A 20,112-nucleotide genomic window follows, 5' to 3' on the forward strand; every position below is an offset into this window, starting at 1 on the left:
ACTTTCTTTCGTCTGTTTTTTCTTTCTGTAGAACGCGAATTGGTGATTAAGTAGTCTTCTAGGAATGTGACACAATCCTAACAAGACATATTTCTTTTCTCTATACATGGAAAGTTTGAAATCATGTATCCGAAATGGATAGTGTCTCGAATCATTTGAAATATGTATACACATTTGAAATTCTCGAAGGACGTCAAAGGCTCGTGAAATATTGAAGAGACTCGAAAGTTTTGACAGCCTTGAAACTCGAAGCTTTCCTGGAGGTCTCGACCGCGAGAGAAACGACGTTGTCAACATGCGAAATCTGCATCAAAGATTTGTTTTCCATGGGAGTTATAATTTCCGTTGGTCGTTCAAATATTAACGCAACGCCTAAACTTTTCAGAGTAACGTCCAACTTTACGTCCTGGGATCGGGAGCCGCGAATAGTCGCGTTTGTCTACGAGAAAGACACCACGAACGAGCGAATAATCTACGTCACGCGATAGGATCGTTCGTTCGCCGTAAATTAGAGGAACGAGCGATTGTACCGGTCTCTACTCTTAAGATTGTGTGACTCACCTAGGTGGATGATGGGTAGGTCGTCAGACGTGGATACGCGACGGTCGAAGGGCGCAGCTGAGCAGCCAGACGTAGGTATGTAAGTATACGTGGGTACTAAGGGCGGCCATGACAAGCGCGGAATTCCAGCGTCGCGACGCTAGTCGGGCACGCGGCCCCAAAGTATCGACCGACGTGCTGGCACAGCTCCGTTCCGCTCGTCGAGGAATCGAGAGAGAGCACGACCACGGCCGGGGTGGGAGTTGATAAGGGGGAGGGGACGGAAGCACGAAGAGCCACGAAGGAAGGGTAGGAAGCAGGAGGGTGCGTTAGCCACCACGCCCAACCCCCAGCTAGCGATTCGAACCCCTATCTTCCTTTTGCAACCACCCCTCACCCCCGTGGAAAGAGCCACCCTGCCACCCCCGGCCGCATTACCATATATTTCCTTTTATATCCTTTTCCGAACTGCTCTGCCCCTCGTGCCGCAGTCTCCGCCAACCTACTCGCTCCTTTCATCCCTCTGTGTTCCTTTGGCCTCGCCGTTCGCTACCCTCGTCGCTCTCGCGACGGCTCTTCTCGCTTCGTCACCCCCGCGATTTTTCGACCCTCCCTCCACACCGGCTGAATTCACCGCCGGAATCTACGAGCTCCGCACCCCCGCTCCGGAACGCTTTCTCCTTTTATCGGTTGCCCGGAGATTAGGTCGATCGGTTCCTCGAGTTCTCGCGCGATCCTCGCCTTCGCCTCGATCCCACTTTCTGCCAAGGATCGTTTCGACTCCCGCGCTCGACCGAGTCACGGGAGAATCCCTTTGGTCCTCCGAACGACCTGCCTCTGTCTTGACCACAATGTCTGTCCGAATTTGGTCCACCCCCGTTGGAACGCGAGGGATTCGTTTCTGTCGACTCGCCTTGCGTGGAGTAACCGCTGCCCTGGAATATATTATGAATATTCCACGAGCTTCGTGGTCCTTCGACCTTGTTCCACTTTAGCCCAGATTTTTGTAAACATTTTAATCGCCCTTGCATTTCAGATTCATAGTACCTCCCTGGCCTAGAGGCGTCAAGACAAACTAAGAAACTCGTGTTTAGGTGATTAATCATTTAATTGATCAGCGCAAGCGTGAATACATCCATCGCCATTCTCGGTATTTTATTCCTCTTAAATCCTCGTGCTCGAGAGCAGATAAAACAGGACTGAAATAGCGATCTCTTGTCTAAGTGATTACTCGGTTAATCGATAAAATGGTCTATGAATTTTAACGAACTTGTTGCTTCTCCGAATGATCCTCCTAACGCAATGCGGTTGGTCGAGTATTTTTATCGCAGGGTTTAATGGATCACGGTGCCTATCGTCGCGGCGGTGGTCAACGAACGCCTGAAGTCACAGAGAAACTTGGTGACGAACGCCGAGGTGCGACTGTAAAGTAACGCCGTCGTTCCCATAAAGCTGACGTTACGTCACGTTTCACGTGGTATTATGCTAACCTGACGAACCAAGACCTCGCGTGACGTAACGCTCCTGCGACGTAAATTCTCCTTGACGTTTCAGACATCCGCGAAATGATTTCGGTTTATGGACCGATAAATTTATATACTCAGCACCAAATTGCATACCGAACTCTTTCTTTCCCGTTACCGCGAGCGAGCACGCATTTATCCAGTCGACATTTATAATTTCTCTTAAATTCATTTTCATCTAAATCATGTTGTAAACCGTAACCTCGGCGACCTACATTATTCTTCTGGGCATAGTGCGTCCCGATTTATCGTTCCTTGCCGACTTTTTGCGTTCGGTTTCTTGTTTATGATTTTATGAAAAATTAGTCCGACGCGGAGGCAAACGTAGTCGCGAGTAATTAATTACGCGAACTGTCTCTTGGTTTCACGAATGGAGCTTAGGTTGGGCTCGCAACGACGTATAAATTAGTTCCCTTAATTTATTGTATCGTTTTTATAAGCCGAGCCTCCGTTAACGCGACAGGGCCTTAACAAGTCGACTGCGGATTTTATGTATTTACAACGCGCGCAAATATAACAAAATGTATGTAAAATTGACTTTCGCGTTATGACAGCGAGCAATTGGATTAGTTGTTCCAATCCCTCCCTATTACTATGTAAGGACAAGTAGTAAACTGCAGAAGATGTGTGAATAACGATTTCTTTGGTCGACGATATAAATCGTCTTTGCTTCATTTGCCCTTACATATTAATAAAGTAAGAATATATATTTCTCAATCATATAAATCATTATCTGTTTATTATCATTAGCACTTTAACATATGAAAATTGAATTCGCGGTATAATGTACAAATAGAAGAGTAAAAAAAGAAACGTTACTTAGATACGTATGTATTATTTTGTTTATTTATAGCTGCGAGCTACGTAGAAAGTCGGTTTTCGATGTTCTGCGAATGATTCTCGTGTAAAAATGATCCAATTTGAAAAGTAAGAGGTGCTTTGGCCTTTTCCATATATTGCGCTGCACGTTGCACGCGTGGGATTCGGACTTCGTGTAATTTTTCGCTGTAATCCCCTGGCTGTAACCGCGAGGGGCCGACTGGGAACCGTGATTACTGATAAGCTTTCAATTTTGCTAACAACGCCCAGTCGGAGGGCCGAGTCTCTTTCCTTCGCTTCAAACCGACTACGCTCGCGTGATCGTAACCGGGACGCGTAAATATTCACAGGGTAATCGCGTCGTTAATGCACCGAGGTGTTTTTTACTGTGGACACCGAAGTCGAAGGTTCTCACTCGAGATTATTAATTGTCGTCGTACAGCGAACGTCGATAACTGGAAATTTGAAAGCCCCTGAAAACGAGAGTTTCGACCACGTACCGGTGTACGTTAATTGCTGAGATTATTCGTTAAACGCAATTGCCAGGTGGCAACATGTGCGATTAAAGAAAGCACAGAGCAATGTAAAAGTAATTAGGTATCCACATTCTTCGGAGCGCACACCACGAATCGAGAAATTATTCTTGATAGAGGCGTAAAACTTTAATGGGACGTTGTCGCGGTGCGTGGAAGAATCCACTTTAAGTCTGAAATGGAAAATCAATTGCTCTTGTATCGTAAATTAATACTTGGGAGTAAATTAATCGTTGTAAGTAATTATCGAATGTAGAACTGCGATACATCTCTTTTCTGTACGTTCAAAGTCGTAATTAATTAATTATACCGGCATATATCTTACTTGAGTGCAACTACAAGACTGTAACTTGCGTAATCAAACGACTTCCATTATCTGATCTCGTTATTTCTTTGTTCCAATGTTTCCCTGGGTGAACTGCGTTTAATACAATAATTTAACAAAATACTCGATGTTAACTTTAACGCAGTACCATCGTGGTTTCGGTACACTCTGTACCTGGAGAGGCCCTCCTTCTCGGTTTGTAACGTCCCGCATAATGAACCACCGGCCACAATTCTCTCAGTTTTGAATATGCACGAGCCGAAACGAGATACCTTATCAAATTTAATTCTTCCGATTCTGTTTAATCCAGCCAACCTCCTCGACGATTCCACTTGCAGCATCGCTAGGAAAAGGGCTGTACGGCCTTGAAATCGAGGGAGAATTTTCCTTCGCATAAATTGGTGGGATATATCCAAGGAGTCGTTATCGAGCTCACAGGATCCACATGTCGTGTCGGTGGTGTGCCTACTCGTTCCATATGCGTGCACGCGCGTAAGTTGAGTCGCGCGATCGCCGGTTTACGACACAAGGCCGTGCAATCGCTGGCGATCATCCTCCGACCGACATCGTAAATCCGACCAGGGGGTTCTTAACCTTATCGATCGGTCGTAACTCTGCCGCGATAACGGCCACCGAATGCACGCTTCAGGGCCTGGTAACGTCCGTTCCATCGCATTCTTTCCTCGAGTTCCACCGTCTTATTCCTCCGTTTCCAACCGTTTTCCCTCGCGAACGTTTCTACAAACGACACTGCCGAGGAATCGGCTCCTCGGGAACCCTTTATAATTGCTATGCAATGGGAGAGAAAATTACGCTCCACGCGACTTTGCATTTTCTTGGAAATTTCTTATGATTTACTGCTTCCTTCGCTGGAAACGATGGGCAGTTTTAAAGTTTGCCAAGATTTATGTAAGGACTCTTTACGCGCATGCAAGAATCTTCTTTTTAAGGAATTAATTGTTTCGGCGAAAGGTTCGTTTCGATATGAAAATTCCTACCAGTATCGAACAGTATATTTTGTTGTCCATGTTTCTGGTAATCGTTGGTGAGATACAGTGCTCGTTACCAAGGATGAAGGGATCGTTTGAATTTTGTCCATGGCTTGAAAGGCGCGTTAAAAAGGTCCCGGAGGATTGTAAGCGAGAAAGCATGTGGTTAAAACGGTCGAATAAGGGGAAAACCTCCGCGCCATGTGCACAATGAGAATAATGCACCTAGTCCGACGAGATTCGTGCATTCCTCGAAGGACCACGGTCCACGGTAACCGCTACGTGCGGTCAAGAACACTGCAAACGACCCTCCAAGGCCAACCACGCAACCCTTGCACGGGTCGAGCCGTTTCCTTCGATTCGGCGTCACCCTGAAGCACGCTGCCGGAAAATTGCCTGCATCTTTCGGCATTCCTTTCGGTCTCGTATGTATGTATAAAAATTCATGGAAGAATGTCTTCGACTCGAGTTAGTTATTTTCATGTACACTCGAAATTCTTTCAATTTACGAATATAAATTTTAAGCGAGTAAAAGTAGTTTAGTAATTTCTTCAAAGTATGGAGAAATCGTTCGAACCTACAAACTCAGGCAACCAGCGCGGCACGAGAAACGAGCATCGAATATGGCGGGCGCGGATTTCGAATGGCGCCGCCTGGATGCGCCGTGAAAGATGGTTCTCGGCTCTCTACGGTGACCCCTCGCGCGAAACAGTGGCTCGTAACGTTTTTTATTAAGCAGTTAAAATTTTATGAACGCTTTGGTCCCGCGTCGAGGCTACCGTGCGCCCGCCTGCATTGTTGGGCGAGCTGGATAGCAGTTCCGTGATTCTCTGGGACAACGAGAGATGTCACGAGTTACGCTCTCCACTCCCCGATCGTCGACCTCTTCTAATCGCAGTCATAGTCTGTCTTCGCGTCCTTCACCTCGAGACTTTAAATGAGTTACACGTGAACCACGCACCTTCAACGAACGCGATTCGTGCGTGTGGCGAGTTCCCTCGATGGAGATTATGGCCTTACACCGGGAAATGTTAACTACTTGTTCGTTACAAAAATTATACGATTAACATGTACAATTAGTTACAGAGACACAGGACGCTCGACCTACTATAAACCAGCGAGACAACGAAGAGAAGGAGTATATTTGTTTTTAATTCTTCATATTCCTCCATTTGAGAAGCAGAAACCATCGATTCGATTGCAACACCGAGCCGCATGATTTGCGATTCCACGTCGCGTGCCTTTGCACGATTGGTCACCGTTGTATGGCAACTCTGGCGAGATTTTAGGGAACTATGTGTCTCCGACGGTATCCTGGAAAGTTGTGAGAAACCCACGGGGAATGGAGTAAGGGAGGGTTCGCTAATCGGTCCCTGTCTGGTCGGTCGGTTCTGCAGAGGGGTTTGCGATGCGCCCGAAACAAGGGAGAAGCAAGCGTTCGACCACCCCTCGGCAGATGCCGCCACTAGATCGCACAGGGTGTCGAGATTTCAGCGAATTCTACTGACTCGATTGACTATTTCGCGTTTGCTTTCCATCAATACGCTAATCGTTTTATTCTTTAGTTTTAAGGTTTCTGGTAAAATTGTGCGCGAGAGAGTACCAGCGCGGTCGGAGCTGCTGCACCTTCGAAGTCTGGAGATTACTCGAACTGTCTTATTTCGCGACAATAGTCATTTTCGATATAGTGCATTGACCTTGGAACCAGCGAGTCAACGTACCAAGATTGGGACACATTCGTTCACACGTTATGGATCACGTCTAACGTCGTTTTGTTATTCCGCATGGGTGTGTTCGAATGGCTCGGGCATCGACGCGAGACTTGGCCTTCGCAAGCGCTATAGAAACCAATCAACCGATTGGCTAATTTGCATCGTGAAAAGGAATTGCAAGGGCACACGCTAACGAAGAACGAAATAACGTACGAAATTTACGCGAGTACATCTCGTTTTAATCGATACAATCCAGTAGTTTCGGAATGGTATGCGAAACGTATTTCTTATGTTACAATTTCTTGATCCGGAGGGAGATGCAATTCGCCTTGTGTGGCGAAATCTCGCGAATCTCAAGACCGTCTTCGTTATATGTGTTGCGCGAAGTACGTGGAATGAAATTCCGTGACAGTTAGGGTGGAATTCGGAGCTAAAACTTCCGTAGTGCAGTAAAATTGATAAAATATGATTCGTTCGGAATGCATCAAAATTCGATGCTTTTAATAGTCAGAACTGGTAATAAAAGTTCCATGGGAACAGAGAAAAACAAACTGTGGTAGTCACTGTGAAGATATCGTTGCATGTCCTCGTCAAGTTTTTTTCAAAAATTTAATGGCATCGATATTCCATATTCCATGTAACGTACCGAATTTTATGTCTTTCTGATAACTCTTCAGATATGGAGCAAAGCAGGCCGATGCAAGTATCTTATACAAAAATCACCGAAATATGAAAACATCTTTTTACAATTTCGAACACAGTTGAAATCGTGTAAAAATCGAGAAAAGGATAGCAAGTTTGAACCGATAGCGACTCTATTATATTTAATACCACCCAGGAAAGTAAAAACGGGAACATAGGATGTCGTCCTCTATCGCGCGACATCAGTAACCCCTTCTAACGGCCACATCGTGCGTTATCGCGGCCGAAGTCGAGGAATCGAAGTTAAAAATCGCGTTCAGCGGGTCCTCGAAGTGGAAGAGTTTCGAGGCGGGTCACCGTCGGCCGATTAATGAAATTTGCGGCGCGCGACCGTTCAATTTACGAACGGCGCGTCCTTGTAAATTTCCCGATAGAGCGCGTTTTCGGCTCCGAATGATAGCGTCGTGACCACGCTATCGCGTCGAAACGCAAATCGCCCGGCCCTGGAATGCGCCCGCCTTTCTCTTTTTCTCCGCCAGACAAAACGCCGTAATGGCGCGCGACATGCTCGACCAGCATCGGGGATCGCCATTTTCTGAGATAATATTTCCTCCGACCAGTTCCGAGGATTCCACCTCCGACTCGGAGGATTCCTGCGCCTCCGAGGCGTGAGCGCGGAACGACGCCAACTCAGACCCTCTGGGTGCAACAATTCTGGCTCTGGTGGGCTGGCCTCTGCGGGCGATGTACAGAGTGGCAGCGTCTTCCAGGATAATGTTATCATTCGGGTAGAATGACTCTGATGAGGGCTACACCAAACTCGAATGACTCTGTCCATATTGTACGGGGATAATGTGACGAGACATGGGGGTACCCGAGGTGCACACAACGTAGACTGCCCTCTGAGTTCTAATGATTATGTCCATATAGTAGAGAAGTAATGTGATGAGGGTACCTGAGGCGTATTCGGAAAAGACTACGGGCTAGGTTCTAATGATTATTTCCATATTGTAGAGAGATAATGGGACGAGAAATAAGGGTGCATGCAGTTCAGACAGTGGCATTGGTTCACATTCCGTTCATATAGTAGATGAGGCGATGGGACCAGATGTGAACACAATTTAGACTGGACCCCCTCGTGGCTCGTCTTCTCATTTCGCGCGTAATGGCTACTACCAGTACCATTTTGAAAAGGGCGACGAGTTTGGTCAGCCGTTGCAACCAGACAAACACAAAAACTCCTGGGACGAATCAACCCCGCAGCAAACTCACCACACCCTAATTAAGAACATCCGCGAGGAAAAGGATGCACCAGGAGCCAGACAGAGAAAAAACGAAGCGCGATAGCCTGCGAAAAGAGGCCGCGAGGAGGTGGACCAGCATCGATAAACAAGCCTGGAACGACTAGACTTAACTTCTAACGAGGACTTAGAAAATCAAATTACGCCCAATACGGCGGCCTTAAGCCTCGCGATAAAATATCGCCGCGTGGAAGATAAAGCCAGAGGGGTACGGCGTTGAACGCGAACGGATAATAAGGGAAGATGAAACGAAGTCCCTGGCAAAGTCACCGGGGAACCTGGTGGGGGAGGCTCGGAAGGAAAAAGGAGATCGTGAGAGGCGAACCGGAACGCTCCCCGGAGCAAGAAATCGGGAAACGTTGGCCGGTTTAACCGGCAGTCAGCGGTAAAAGTGAAGTGGGGGTGTACCCACGCGTGTGCACGCTTCCCAGCCGGGCACATTTTATGTTTTGATGGCGCAATAAACCGCCGTAAAGCAGCAGTAAAACGCATCGAGTCACAAGTCCGCCAGTCTGTCTTTCCCTTCCCCTCTGGAACCCTTTTCGATCCCTCTGTCTTCCTCACCGCTAATGTCGTTAAGTGGCCCGCCCCGCGCGCGCGGTCCTGTCGCTGTCTCGCACATTTGTCGCGAGCTCGGACCTTCCGCCACGTCATTACGTCATTACGCGTCGCGTCGCGTCAGTTTGACTGTCACGTGCTTGGCACATCCTCCGTTTATCAGGTCGTTCGCTCCGAAGAGGGAACACCTTTTGCAAAAACGTCACGGTGGTTCGAAGAAGTAACCGTCCTGGTAACCGGTCAGAAATGACTGGGAGCGATGGTCTCGCGTGGGATTAATGAGGTTGTATTATCCGATGAAGCTTTATTACTATTAGGAAATCACCTGATCCCCTGTGATGATAGCTCTATCTACACCCGTACACCGAGGGCTCGTGAGAGAGGGTCTCTGATAGTCTGGTACTCTCGAATACCATTCCACCCACTTCTTATATTTCTTCCACGGGACTTCGTTAACAACAATTAATACCGATCAGTGAAAGTTCCTCCTCTTCTTCATTACTATTAGGCTTTATTATCATTAGGAAATCACCTGATCCCCTGTGATGATTGCTCTGTCTACACTCGTACACCGAGTGATCGTGAGAGAGGGTCTCTGGTAGTCTGGTACCCTCGAATACCATTGCACCCACTTCTTATATTTCTTCTACGGGACTTCGTTAACAACAATTAATACGGTCCAGTGAAAGTTCCACCTCTTCTCCATTCGAATATTATTGTTCACCCAGCCAGCGTTGTTGTTTTTATAGAAATCCACACAGAGCTGCTGCGACGGCGGCGGCGGTTGATATTCTTCGATAGAACGCGGGAATTATTATTACCGTCTCCGGTTGTGTTCGACGCGTTCCGAGAATTGACCGACCAATCGCCGGAGTGCACCGTAATCACCGTATTCGTGCATCACGGTTTCACCAGTACTTTCTCGGAAGCGCTAATAAAATTGTTGGTAATGACAGGCCGTGCGTCCCTGAATCGCGGACTCCGCTCAGCCTCGATGGACTTCGTGCGGCTTTTACAGCGCGAGGTTTGTTTAACAAATTACGATCCATTTTTCCACGGTGCCCGCAAGAACTCGAGCGCGTCGTGGAAAACGCTTTAGAAAAAAGCTGGCACGCGAGACGCATGATTGCGGTTCTGCCTAGCTTTCTCTGGTAGAGTAGAGTCATTATTTTTCGAGAATTCAAAAAACAAAGACGAATGATCACTGAGAAATTTGTGCAAACGATGGAATAAACGTAGGAATAACAATTAGTATCTACTCACTTAAAATTGCGCTCGTTACTCGTGGAGCCAGCGACTTCTTCCACTTGCGTCCTCGTCGAAAGTTGGAGGCGAACTTTGCACCTTCTCCAGAGCTGGACTCGAGGGAATCGGTAATCCGCAAGATACGAACAGAGGAGACGTCTCGGGATTGCCTCTTATCAGTGCTTCGTCGGCGTTTTAGGGCCAATCTTTCTCCACCGCCGCATCCTCGCGTTTTCTTCACCCTTCGATCGCCGAGCTTCGCTTTATCGCTCGAAACGAGAGATTCTCGGTGACAACCGAATTTTCTGAGCATTCACGATCGGTTAGGTCGTTCCCCTAAAGCGTGTCAACGTCGAAAGCGCCTAGACGTTAACTTTTTAATCGCAGAGTTATTACCAAGCAGAGGTAGCTGAACGTATGTCACCCTCGGTAAATTTTAAGAACTCGAATCGATTCTTCATAGAATTATTTGTATTCTTATGACAGAAAAACTATTGTTGAGTACTATTTTTTTTTTTTTTTTTAATATATATAACATTACAAATTCGTTGTATCGGAAAAACTGTTGTAGGTAAAATACCCACGAAGCCCGCGAATACCTCGCTAGGTAAACAGGTTACGCTAGACAAAGCGAGTCGGTAAAACAGTTCCCTCGATCAAAGTGGACCGTGACCTTGATTAGCAATCTGTCGTTACGCGCATTGCTTTTTAATTACGCGTTTAATTGGCTGTGCGTACACAAGAGCTTAAACAACGTATGAGCTGTACATTACGATTAGATAAACCCGGTAAAAAGTGACACGTAACGACTAGTTGCATAATGGATGAGAAAAAAATCTACTCGCGGTTATTACCTTTTAACGGGGTTACATTAATATATCCAACAAGTTAACGCGCAGAATATTTTATTCGCGCAAAAAGAGCCCCTTCGGTAAACTCTGTCGGCCCGTTTTTATTTATATCACAATTTTAATTGCCGGCGTCAATTTTATTCTTTTGGATAAGTTTACAACTGGCACACCAGCGTCGAACTAAAGTGTTTCGATTAATAGACGACGACAGCTGCTAATAAGAAACACGTGGCAGTAAGTAGTTGGTGCATAAGTAGTTGATGCAATGAGTTTCACACCTGTCGATGTATTTTCACCTCGTGCTTGTTGTAATTAGCCAAGCCGTTCATTAAAAATAGAATTTCCTCGGTTAACATTAAGAAAACATCTTGTTTTCGCCAGCAAAAAAGCTTCAACCGCGACGTGGAAATATTTCTTTACTAATGCGTCGATGCAAGTTCAGTTCTTAAACAGAGAGAGGAAAATAGTCACAAAAGTGGTGTCAATTCGCATAGGTAATCCGATGCTCCTAAAAATAATAATATTTTTAAAGATTGATCGCAGACCCGTACGATTAGCAAAATATGGTAGATTGCGAATCGGAGCAGAGCGAGTAAAAACTGGATTGGTTAGGAGTATGTTGGTTGTAAAGGGCAATCAGATTCACTTATTATTATCGCAAATGAATAACGACATTTCGGCCAATTAGGATAATAATAAATAACTCTGATTGCTGTTTACAACCAGCAGACGTCGGTTTAATTTACTCCCCACCTTCAAGAATTGTTCGAAGGGAGGAGCACTGTTATTCTCTATTCGAATAGTCGAAGGCACCGAAATGTTAAATCGCTCGAATGGTCCAAGCCCTGTAGTATCGGCTCGCAGGTCCTTCTCGGCTGCCAGAAAATGCCAGGATCGTTGATCGGGCGAAAAGGATGCCGGTACGAGCGGTGCATCGTTCGGGAATTCTCTCCATCCGCTCGAAGATGGCGCTCTAGGTGCCTCCGTTCCGATCGGCAGGGCGTCACCCCGGCTCACCCCCAGCCCAGGGTGATCCTGTTGGACCACCGCCCAATCTCTCTTTCCCTACGTCCTCGGCGTTCCCTTTCCCCGCGGGATCACGCTCGGGATAGCCCTGGAACGAGAACCTTCGCTCGAGAATTCCACGGACACGTTCGAGGGTTCCAGCTGAACCAGACCACCTCTTTATCCTCCGCGGATCTTTCCAGTGGTTCACGCATACCAACCGCCGCTTGGCTCTCCGTCTTTGTCCGTCCAGCTGACGCAATTTACACCCCGTGGTGCTCAAGACAGGTATGCATATGCCTCGGAGCGCAGCCTCCGCTCGCGCGACCAGAACTGGCTCCAAGGCTCGTCCCAGGATGCGTCAGGATCGTTCCTGTAATTGGACAGGTCTCCCGACTAGGTGCTGGTCGAATTTCGGCACCGGGTTGACGACAACCTTTGTCTCGAGCCTGATCGTTCGATTGCGTAATTATGGAGCCGCTGGATAGGTGGCTGTACATCACCGGGTCTTGGGTTTATTAGACACTAGGCGTAGCTTCGAGGGGGGACGATTAGATCGCGCCACGAAGAGGCTGCGACAGAATTATGGGAAAAACGAGGGTGTTTCGGCGGTAGCTGGACCTCATTAACGATAACGTCAATTGGACCACGTAGTTTCGGGGACGATGAGTCCTGACACGAGGAGGTTCTGATAGATAAGACGGAAGGAGGTGACCGTTTCGATGGCAGCTTAACACGTTTGGTATTAACAGTCTTCGACGCGTCGAGCTACATTTGTGTCACACGCCTACACGCATAGGTGACAACGAGAATCAGCGTGTCGGTTATACATGACGCACGGTAGGTGTTAATCACCGCTACCGGGGAATCCAGACAGGCTTCCCTGGGTGTTGTAAATTATTCGGTGGCTCGATTGCCCCCGGCAAAAGCAATTGTCGACCGAATCGCGGAATATCTTCGTCACCGCGGGGCAATAAATGGGGGTCGCTCGTCAAAATATCCCCAGTCTCCAGTCCCTTATCTTCCTCCTCTGAATCAGTCCCCGCGGCAGATTAAACGAGTTCACGTGTCCCCCGCGTATAAAAAAGGATATAACCATCCGCTGTTGTTTAGGTCGTTTTCTGTATCGTTCCCATCTATTCCGAACCGCCCCGGCAACAAAGGTAGGCTCGAAGGCACTTCTTCTTTTGTACGTCGAGTTGCCATGTCGGGTACCATCGGAGCAGGCGGTGTCTTTAAGGATCGAGCGGTTTCGAACCATGCCAACGGGACGTAGGCAGAGGTGGGACATTCATCTCCATAGATTAGGTTCCGAGGTATCCGTACTCGGACGTTCCAGCCCATTTCGAAGATACCTGAGAGACCACGCCTGTTCCTCTCCTTGATGAGGAATTAAAGAATCGGGAATAATTTGTAATCGACGAGATAAATTAAAAAGAGTCTTCTAAATTGTGTTTTTTGGTGAAAGTGGAAGGTATGTTGCCGAGGGTAGCGGCAGGTAGAATGAGTAGAGGTTAATCTATCTAAGCAGCGAAAGAATTATTATTATATGCATATGTAATGTATAAAAAATGTTAATTTTACAAAACAAAAGCAACCAACATCATTTTTATTTCCCTGATTTTGAAGTCAAAGACATCTTGGATCCATTATCTTTGAAATAGATAACGGAATACTTAATTGTATTAATAGCACGAATACATATCAATTTATAAGAACTATTCTTCTGAGACTCTAACAGGGATTTTGTTTGTGTTGTGTTTCAGGTTTCAGGATCGGAGATCGCCGTCTAAGGTGAGTACGTCAGCCTGAAACCGATCGGACTACCGATGTATCCTCCACTCGATCGTCGTTAACCGGTTAATCGACGAGGTGTATCGGCTGAAACAGTAGGAAATAAATCGTAAAATTAATCGAACCCTGAAATCTCGATTCCCTCGTCGTTAAAGTCCTCGTAAAACTCGCGAACCGAAGGAGCTGCCGAACCCCGCGCAACGCGAGCTGGCCGTTTACCTCGCCACATTGGCTCTCACCGATCGAAAGCAAACAACCAGCGTTATATTTAACCTTTTCGCTACTAACGATGACTTTAGTCGTCCTCCTCTAAACGATCCGCGAATAATATCGACGACTTTCGAGAAATACTGCGCACAACGCACCGGAATAGCAACCTATTCGTATGATGGAATAGCCATGGGATTGTACGATACGATTTTTTACAGGAAGAAGTAAATCGTAATGGTTGCAGATTGGTAGCTTGATATAGCGTTGACGTTAATAGTCCGATTAAGCACATTTCTAATATTAAAACGTCTTCAACTCGTTCATTTATGTCTTCTTCGCTAATTAAATGTCTATAAATAATACAATTATTGTGAGCCAGAAAGAAAATGATAATGCACCATTGAATAATGCAGTAACCGGGGACCATTTTTATGCTCCTATTAGCCATCGCGTTTCTTAATTGGCTTAGATTACAATAATTTTGTTACCGATGAAGACCTGAACGAGTAACGTTGAAATGTTTAAGTATATCGGAGGTTCCCGTCTTCGTTAATGTGTCAGAAATAACGTTAATCGTATTACGTTTTACCTCGAGAGGCTAAAAGCATGTGTAATTATGCAAATATGAATGTTCAAACAAATAAACACTTGGAGGTTTCCTTTCGTAATCAGTCGTTCCAAATAAATTCCGTCTATCCTCGTCTTTTAGCAAAGACTGTCCTAGCGAAAGGGTTAAACGGAATCGTGGAGCGTAACGGAGCACTCGCTGGCCGCGACGAATCAATTCGATGGAAGCCTTCCGCGAGGAAAAAAGCGTCGAGCAGAGGCAGCTCGCGATCGAGGACCTTTCCCGCCCCTGCACCTTTCCACCCTCGCTCGCGATCCACCGCGAGCTCCCTCTCCGCCCCGACTACTATGCGCCCCTTCCCCCTACCCCGGCCCCTCGGACGAGTCGCTTCTTGCCCCATCGCGGTGCCACCACTCTCAGAACGCAGGAATGCCGCCGCTATCCCGAGCGGGACGAGTTCAGTGGTTTCCAAGAGTCGAGCAGACGACGCTGGCGAAACGCGCCGGTTTCGCTGGCTATTTCTCGCGGGAACGGGGGAAATCTGAAAAGCTCGCGGTTCCGACGAAATCGGGATCAGAGACTGTTTCGGAGCGCCATCTGGATCGGAGTCGAGGTTCCATCTCGTCGATCGATCGGATCGGAACATTCGACTGGCGTGCTTTCGTTGGAGGGAACGCGATTACCGAGAACAACTCCGAAACAAGTTCCACGACGATGAACGCGGATCGTGGGTCCCGGTCAGATAAGAGAACAAAAGCAGCGAGACGATAAAGGGCGAAAGAGATACGAGGAAACGAGTCTCGGAGCGAGCGCGCCAGCCGTCGGACACGGATGCACTACTGGACCAGGGAAATCGGAAGCTACTGGTCGCGATTAGCGAGATCGATACGAAATTGCGAGCCGAGAGAATTGGTGCGCGTTTACGAGCTGGCCAAAAGGTAGAGCGAGCTTAACGCAAAAACAAAGGAAAAACGGAGCAAGGGGGAAAACGGAGTAACGCGTGCGAGAGGCTAACGCTCGAAAAACCATCGCTGGCTGGCCGGAGAGCAGAGCACGAAAAAGACGGCGTCGAGAAAGAGAAGCGTAGAGATTAGAGGAAAACAGAGGAAACGAGTATCCGCGCGAGACGCTCGAAGGCGGTGTGTGCAGGGTATAAGGCAACGTGGCTGGCAGGACTGCACTGGCAAGAGAGAACACGGAGAACGGAGCCGAAGAGGAGAAGACCGTGGCACGGACGGAGCTCGAGAGCGTGGCGTATTGGAGCGAGAGCGGCCGAGAGGCGCCCGCCGCTGAAAAGAAACCAGAGAGAGCTGGAAGCATAGGCAGCAGCGAAGATCAGAGCGAGTAGAGTCGGCGTGGTGAGAGAGAGCCATTCATCTTGGCGCGCCTAGGCGCCACGCGATTGGTCCACCGTGGATAAGGTAGCAGCGCGATTGGTCGGCTCTGTTTACCAGCTGGTACCCCGGCGCGCTCGAGGATCGTAGAAGAGAGGGGGGAACAGAACGGAGAGACAAGCGGCGCCATTATTGTAAGGGGTTACATTTAGCTGGCCGTGGGTTGTAGTACGCGGCGTTCGGGATAGGGGGCTATAGTACCTTCATGCATGGCCCATAAAGGATTCGTCGACTATCCGAGAAGTACGCAAGAAACGGCTTCTAACACCTGACAGGGGCCACGCTCTTCTCTTCTCTTCTCTCTCCGCGTGCCGTCGCCTCGTTCGCCGTCGCAGCCCAATTTCCGTCGCTGGGACCGCTGCTTTGGATCAGCTGGGTGGGCCCGACAACGACGGAAGACCCGCTGCTTTATCGTCGTCCGTCGTTCCGATGTGGAAGGAATCGTAATTACCATAAAGGAATCGTACCGTCCGACCCGAAATTCAATCCGCCTGGGACGGTGGATCGTCGGCCCCGACGGTGCGCGATCGATGACACGATGATCTGAGAGATTCGCCGCCGAACGGAAGATCAAACGAAGCGCTCCCGGTGTGTTCGTCCGCCGTCGCGAGGCGTCCAGTGATCGTGACCATACGACGACGTCCACCCCTCGTTCGCTCGCGTCCGCTATCGTTCCTGTGATAATGTGTAAAGTTGCGTAAGTGGCAATCAAAGTGGGGGTTAAAGGTAACGGATAACGAAGGGAAAGCCGAAAGACGGCAGGCGAACGACGACGATCGAGACGAAGAACACGGTGAAAAAAAAACGGAGCTACCGAACACAAAGGGGAGAGGAACCCCTCAGATACGAGCGGTGTACCCGAGTGCGCGCCAAGGATAGCTTTGATCTCGGTTTCGTCGTAATCAACGAGTACCCGGTGAAACGAAAACGGTGAGTGCGCGGAAGATGAAGCAGCAGCAGCTGGCAGACTCGCCAGCGGCACGGTGTCGGTGTTGAGGCACTCGACCCGGTCTCCGTGTCCGGGCGTGTCTTCGGCATCGAGGCACCGAGAGATCGGCACCGGTGACAGCCGATATGAGTTCGAAATTCATAATCGATAGTATGCTACCTAAGTACCATCAGCAGTTCCATCATCAACAGTTGTTCTCGAGCGCGAATCCAGGCACGATCCAGGCGTGCACGACTAGCCCGGCTACCGCCAGTTTAGAGTCCAGTTTATCCGCGGCTGCAGTCGCGGCCGCGGCAGTGAATTACGCGCAACAGCACAACTCGCCAAGCCCGACAGGTTCGAGTCCACAGCACTCAGGAAGTTCCGCGTCTACGTCACCGGCCGCACGAACAACATCTAGCATGTATCCTTACGTATCGGCGGCGGCTGCCCATCACCATCATCAGCAGCAGCAAGCCGTCGCGGCGGCGGCTTTTGGAGCCACGTCCAGCATGGTGCCAGGCTTCGGTTCCACCGCTGCTTCGAGCGCTGCGTTGGCCGCGGCCGCGGCCGTCGACGCCGCAACTGGCGACAAGTCTTGCCGTTACACCGCCAGCCTCACTGGAAATGTCGCGCCGACATCCGCCGACCCCATGGTCAACTATACCCTCAGTCATCATCATCAGAACGGAGCTACACCCGGCAGCCTGGTCTCATCGGCATCCGCATCGTCCGCCGTCTCAGCAGCTTCCGCGTCCATGGCCGCCGCCGCGCAGTTTTATCATCAGGCCGCCGCAGCGTCGGCCGTCGTCGATCCCTTGACGTCCTGCCAACAACCCACCACCGGACAGCCCGGCATCTCGGACATACCACGGTACCCGTGGATGTCGATCACCGGTGAGTCTACATTACTCTTTTATCTCTCCGTGTTCTATGCATCTCGCTTGCCGTTGCTCGCTCAACGCTTCGGTGGTCGCATGAGTTGCATGGGTGTAGGCCACTTGTACGTTTCCCTTACGGGAATCTCGTGCGCGAGGCCGACGAAGCGTGAAAACGTTAGACCGAAGAGTCGAGGCAAGGCTGCTTATCTGCTCGAATCTCGCGTATGCCTACGAATGCCAAGTTCCGCGATCGTGTGTCGTCTGTTGCGTTCTTCGGATCAGACGAGACTCGATGCGCTTCTTGTTTTTCGAGTCAGCTTTGGAGTTAGCTTCTCTAGTACACTGATATTTGACTGTTCGAGTTAAATGCGCCTGAACTTTTATATATGTATCGGTTCTTTCCCGCCATTAGTATAAAACGAAGGTAAAATGGCCCCTATCTCAATGAACGAGTTAAAGCCAAACGTTTATGCTGCTTTTTTGTGTAAAATTTGGAAGCCTGCGCCCCTTTTCAGTCCCTTCTTATGATCCCTGCATGATATCCTAAAGGGTACGTCTTGGTTCGGATTAACGTCCGTACTCTATTCGACTTAGTCAATGAGTAGAGGAATGCAAATAGTAGCTAATACTTGGCGGTATGAGTTAAATACGCTCCATACATGATTATTCACCCTTTCTTCTTCACTCTCGCGTGTATCTTACTGAGCGTTGACTCTCTGACGCGCGACTCCATTTTGGAGTCGTCCGACGGGCCATCGTCTCAGGCAGCTATGAAATCTTTTGAAGGGCTATATAATTCATAATTTTGACGAATTATGCTTGGTATGTTGAACCTGAGAACCTGCATCCCAGAGATCTCGAACAGTACGTTCAATGTCCAAATATAAAATTATATCGTTCGACGGGAAAGTTGGACGTTTATCCTATGTCACTCTATCTGCTGGTATGCGATCGTTAAATGGTTCGCTAGCGTTTCCTCTTTCCGAGCTGGGAGAGATAGATCCGGCGATCGGAGCAGTCGTTGGCGTTTTAATATGGCGCTAAATTGGCTGTCGAGAAGGGTGAAATCAATAATAGAATTAATGTTATCGGGATCGACCGTTCTATACTCCATCGTGGTCGTTGTTACGCTATCGGTACGCATTGGCTGCCGAGCGTCGGATGTTATTCTTAATAATGCAAGAAAGATAACGATAACATGCACGTAGCCCATATCGTTGAGCGAGAGTACGAGTTCGGGGATAATTAAAAAAATAATGGATTCATAGTTTTCAAGTCAAACACGAGCTTCGTTTCGAGTAATAAACCGATGAGCTGGTAAATTATGATTTGATTCGAGTCTAGATTCAGTCTATTCCAAATAAATCTGAATTCTCCCTGGTTTTTGTTGTTGCATACTTTTGTTTTCTACAAGGGATAAGATAGCGCACAGAAATATTCTGATCAGCTCTGTTACCCTTGGACGAGGGGTACTGACCTAGGGCACACATGTTCGTAGTTATTCTTTCAGCAGGGGTCACTATAGTGCGTTGGAGACCCGAAGACTGTAACGATAGAACCGGCCATCTTTGGAAACGAAGATCGTTCTGGGAGTAAACAAAATTTATTTTTCATTGGTATTTCTGCACCAGAAGCCTCGAGATAAATGTTTTTCTCTTATCCGTTCTAAGGTTAATCACGGCAATATTAATGCTAACCGACGGGAACTACTGCTAAGTAGCGCGTTTAACATTCGCGAGTAATTATTCTGGCGTTAGTTTGCTTTCGTGCGTCAATTCGTTGTAAATATTCGTCGATGTTCTTGAATGGAAAATAAACGCTCGTAGCTGGAACGTTCTTCGTGCACAGAGTAAATACTTGGTGGAATAACAAATTAAACACTTGCGTTGGTCGATTCAAGCGCGATTCTCGAGTGTGAATAATAATTGGAGCGGTAGCTTGTTCGTCGTTCAAACGTGGAGTCGTTGAAAGGGACTATTACGAAAAAATATCGTTTTGGAGCATGTATTGTCTACTTTTGAATTAATTTCCTGACGTTTGCATTCACTTGGCCTGGGAATCAGCTTGCTCGTTTCATCAAACAATTTCTAACACGGTAAACACCGGTCTCGATTGGAATTCTCGTCGATGGCGGGGTGTTCAATTTACGGGAATAATGGCAGCGTGCTCAAGGCGCGATAGGAGGCCTGAAACCTCGCGGCGTTTCTGCGACGAGCTGTTCTCCGTGTTTCGCATAATGCATTTTGTGCCATGCTTGTACCCAAGCGTCTTTGTCCATGGACATATTAGCGCGA

At 48.1% G+C, this 20,112-nt stretch overlaps 1 protein-coding gene across 1 annotated transcript in view; it reads left to right on the top strand.

Moving 5' to 3' along the window:
* Positions 1–16,714: 16,714 nt before the first annotated feature.
* The window catches only part of LOC128888885 (homeobox protein abdominal-A homolog), a 44,916-nt gene continuing 41,518 nt past the window's right edge, over positions 16,715–20,112 (top strand). The window contains exon 1 of the mRNA XM_054146066.1: positions 16,715–17,834. Coding sequence (XP_054002041.1) covers positions 17,084–17,834 — 751 coding nt within the window. The 5' untranslated portion in view covers positions 16,715–17,083. The remainder of the gene's footprint in view (positions 17,835–20,112) is intronic.

This window comes from Hylaeus anthracinus, unplaced genomic scaffold (assembly GCF_026225885.1).
Source record: "Hylaeus anthracinus isolate JK02 unplaced genomic scaffold, UHH_iyHylAnth1.0_haploid 11994, whole genome shotgun sequence".
NCBI classification, from domain to species: domain Eukaryota; kingdom Metazoa; phylum Arthropoda; class Insecta; order Hymenoptera; family Colletidae; genus Hylaeus; species Hylaeus anthracinus.